The sequence below is a fragment of the Montipora capricornis genome, chromosome 8 (assembly GCF_036669925.1).
Source record: "Montipora capricornis isolate CH-2021 chromosome 8, ASM3666992v2, whole genome shotgun sequence".
Taxonomy (NCBI): domain Eukaryota; kingdom Metazoa; phylum Cnidaria; class Anthozoa; order Scleractinia; family Acroporidae; genus Montipora; species Montipora capricornis.
Genome location: NC_090890.1, coordinates 31,403,998 through 31,407,797, shown reverse-complemented (window position 1 = coordinate 31,407,797; position 3,800 = coordinate 31,403,998). Strand labels below are relative to the sequence as shown.

Here is a 3,800-nt window from a genome sequence, read left to right as displayed (position 1 = left end):
GTCTTGTATGTTATAGTACAGTTGCTGAGAAATGATGAATTTTTGAATTATTCGCCTTAGAGTCATTTTTATCATCGCCATCACGATTATCGGTCCTTTCTGCACAAAAAATTATTATCTGATTGAGCTCTATAAATTATTAAATAAACACAATTGTCCGCTGCTTGAATTCTTGATATCAGAACTTTTGTGTTGGCAAGAAGTAATCCTTTCCACGGCGAGCCCAGTTGGCTAAACATTCATGGAACACATCTATTCTCAGGACAAATAAGTCGGACGATACTCGCCATTTTATAAATTTCTTTGGAAGAATACAAGATTGGATTTATGATCTCAGATCACATGGATTCTTCATTCCCAAAGAAATGAAGAATTTTCTGGCGTGACAGCATTAGTAACTAAACAGTAGTCAACTATTAGACGTGAACTGTGTTCGAAATAAAACTCTGATCTCTGTTCCTTAATGGCATCATAAACAATGGCGACTCTCCTTTGACCAACAGTGGTTTAAGCAGTCGATGGGAATCATCAGTTTCTCGAGAAAATTGAATTTCCTTAGATTTTTTTCACAACGTCTTATTCAGTGAAAAGGAATGTTTCCCATTCACCTTTGCCCGCTTTGTTTGTCGCAGTAAAACTCTTTGGTATCGGTATAATTTATGAAGGAACCTATGCGCTTCAATTCCTCCAAACAGTATGTTTCACTCGGTTGAGTTTACCAAAATAATTGTATCGCGAACTTACCAGAAGTATATTTGAAGGACTTTGTGATGTTTGGATCCGAAACAATCGATGATTTAGTACTTTTCAGGGCAACGCTTTCAAGAGCCTTTATCCTCCTCTTCTGCTCGTTTAGCTCCAATTCAATCCTCAGAAACCCACCACAGTACAATAGAATTGATAAAATAGATACAATAGAAGCAAAGGAAGGTAAATTCTTCTGAGTAGTCATTTTAGGGATTTGGTTCCCTCAGTCATCGTTTTATTCAGCTTGACATGTGATACCTTAAAAGACAATCCGTCAAATTCCCCACCTATGTCTGTTAAGTTCACAAAGTTCACATCCGTTCTGGCAAATTTCCCCGGGCTCGTTGTGATTCAATAGTTACGTTAGGTTTTGCATTGTTGACCAGTATTCAAACATAACGGGTGCGGGAGGCAACCTCTCTATCTTTTTGTATTCATCGTACATGAGTATGGAATTTGAAATTCCTTTTTCATCTGTTGCTTTGGCCTTTTAAGTTCGTGCATTAAATGCCACTTTTAAGGTGCGCCTTGCCTTACTTTTGAACGCGCTTTCCCTCTGGGAAATTCGCCAATCACGAATTCTTTTGCGTCGTTTCTAATTATCTCTTGTGAAGGTATTCAGTGGGTTGATTGTTTTCGTGTAGTTTTCCAAAGGAATGAAAAATCCATGTTCGAGTTATTTTGCGGTCAAGATATGTGTTTACTTCGGGTTAGAGCGAGATTTGATAATCCATGTGGAAGGGAGACTTTCGTGAAATACACTTGGCAACCACGGCCTCAATACTACAGTTGCTAATAAAAGAAGGAATAGAAAACTCGATGAGCCAAGGGTTAGAGTAACGAGCAATTATAAAGAATACCGTTTAATTACTGCTGATATCAAATGTACATGGTTCAAAAATATGTTTACTGATAAGAAGCAACCGACCTACGATCTGTGGGCGCCGACATTTTTCACCCTTTCAACAAGACGCCTCGAGGCGTTTACACGGGATGGGTCGAGGTAAGCAATAAAGCCTTTTTGTAGCGATAATCACAGTCCGTTCACACAAGCAAACAAGCTTGCGTCAGGAAGGCTTCTGCTTGCATTAAAGTGGCAACGAGGGAAACCTGGAATTTGAACAGTGGAGTGGCAACGACACAAGGAGTTTTCTCACATGAAGTAAATTAAGAAACTGATCGGTCCCTGTGAGGATGTGTAATTTGACTGCAGGGAAGGACCTTTTTCAGTCTTTGGTTTTTGAGTTTAGCCAATGCAATGGATAATGCGTGAGTCAACGAAAACCCCGAGAAAATCTGGCCTGAGAAGGTGGGGCATTGCACAGCGTTTGGCAAATCTAGCTATCCCGTGGGGTGAAGTATACGTGGGGATTTTTCCAGAATCTGTTCATTGCACAAGCTAACAACTTCCACGCAACTATAAAGTTTACAGCTGAAATTTCAGAGAAGGAGATCACTTTCCTAGACACAACACTATACAAAGGAGAACGATTCGAAAAAGAATCTATTCTCGATATCAAAACATATCACAAGCCCATCGCGAATGAAACCTAATACATGCATTTTAGCTACTGTTACCCGCCCAGTGCCAAGAGGGGTTTTATCAAAGGAGAGGCTATTAGGCTCTTCCAAATAAACTCACATTTGAGGAGGCACTCTCTCGATTCAAAGCCCTCCTTGAAGAGCGAGGCTACCCTACACATGTTATCGAGAGAACACTATACGAGGTCAATTTTTCTGGCACTTTAACAAGAACTCAAAACCACCGAGAAAGTTCTACCATTTGTCACTAACTAAAACCCAGCGGTGTCAAATCTTCAAGCAATACTGAAGCGTAACTGGAGTTTTATTGAAAACCAGCTATTACTGGCAAACATATTCAAGAAACCTCCTTAATATCAAACAAGAGGGGCGAATCACCCAAGGACATACTCGTTAAAGCAAAACTGAAAATTGACCGTGCGGGTATGTCGCATTCTTTTAACACTTTTCCCTACCTTCCCAACCGCGAGAAAACCGCGGTAAATCTGCCATCGCCAAAAAAAGTTATTTTTCTCAAAAAATATTTAAAGTTAGGGGGAAAAAAATACATCATTTTAAAGCTAAGAAAATAAGCTTTCCAACAGCATATAACTTATTTACAGACAACTGAAACCTTTTATAAAAGCGAAAGTTGAACGAAAAAATTTAAGAAAAATAACAAAAAAAAAAGTTTTCCAGGCAAAAATTGGTCATTTTAGCGTTGATTACGAATTTTTGGCTGGAAAATAAAATTTTCTTCAATTTATCAGCTTTCTTGGCCATAAATTTGACCGAAAACTGATGAGGCACGAATATTTTTGGATTTTTTTGAGATAATCGGATTAGCGATCAATGCGTAATGTGATAAGGTGATGACAAGGCAAATTTGCGACCCGTTGCTAACGGCAACGGAAGCGATCGCATTACGAATAATGAACATCTGTTTGCAAAAAACCACCCAAATAACCGATTTTTCGACGGAAAATTCATCCCAGAGGATAAAACTATTCACTGGACATGTAATAAAGGTAAATATGTGAGAGCGAAAGCGAAAACAAGCGAATATTTTGAGGAAAAACACAATTCTGTGAGATCACAGGACATGTGCTCGCAGACACGCAATTGCTTCGCTAAATAATTAATCTTACCTTTTCAGCGATTTTAACGCTTGAAATCCCATCCAATGAACCACAAATCCTTTTCTTTATCTATTCCGAAGCATGTAGTGTAATTTTTTGGCTGAAAAACTTTAGAAAAACCGCTTCGCGAGAGCTCGGCGATCGATTGAAAATTTGGTCATTGCATCGGCTCAAATTGCCTGAATTAGAATGGACGTCATGTAGGCGTCATGAAAGCTAGAAAGCCGAGATTTTCAGGGAAACTGGGGATATATCTCCCCAGTAAACACGCCAAATTTCAGCGCGATCGATGAAAAGGACGCTGCGCTACGAATCTTACAACAAAGGATTCTTTTACGAATCATTTTCGGTGCGGGCTAGGGGAAACTGTTTGTGTTGAAAAGGAGAAAATGA

The 3,800-nt window shown here is 39.2% G+C and overlaps 1 protein-coding gene across 4 annotated transcripts in view; it reads right to left on the bottom strand.

Moving 5' to 3' along the window:
* LOC138059199 (roundabout homolog 1-like) overlaps positions 1 to 3,599 on the bottom strand; it is a 13,193-nt gene extending 9,594 nt beyond the window's left edge. For 3 of the 4 annotated variants that reach the window (XM_068904749.1, XM_068904750.1, XM_068904752.1), the window contains exons 1-2: positions 3,417 to 3,599; positions 745 to 1,539 (exon numbers count right to left, since the gene is read on the bottom strand). In XM_068904749.1, the coding sequence (XP_068760850.1) occupies positions 745 to 952 (208 nt within the window). In that variant the 5' untranslated portion in view covers positions 953 to 1,539; positions 3,417 to 3,599. The remainder of the gene's footprint in view (positions 1 to 744; positions 1,540 to 3,416) is intronic. The other variant, XM_068904751.1, reaches the window with a different exon arrangement.
* Positions 3,600 to 3,800: the final 201 nt, after the last annotated feature.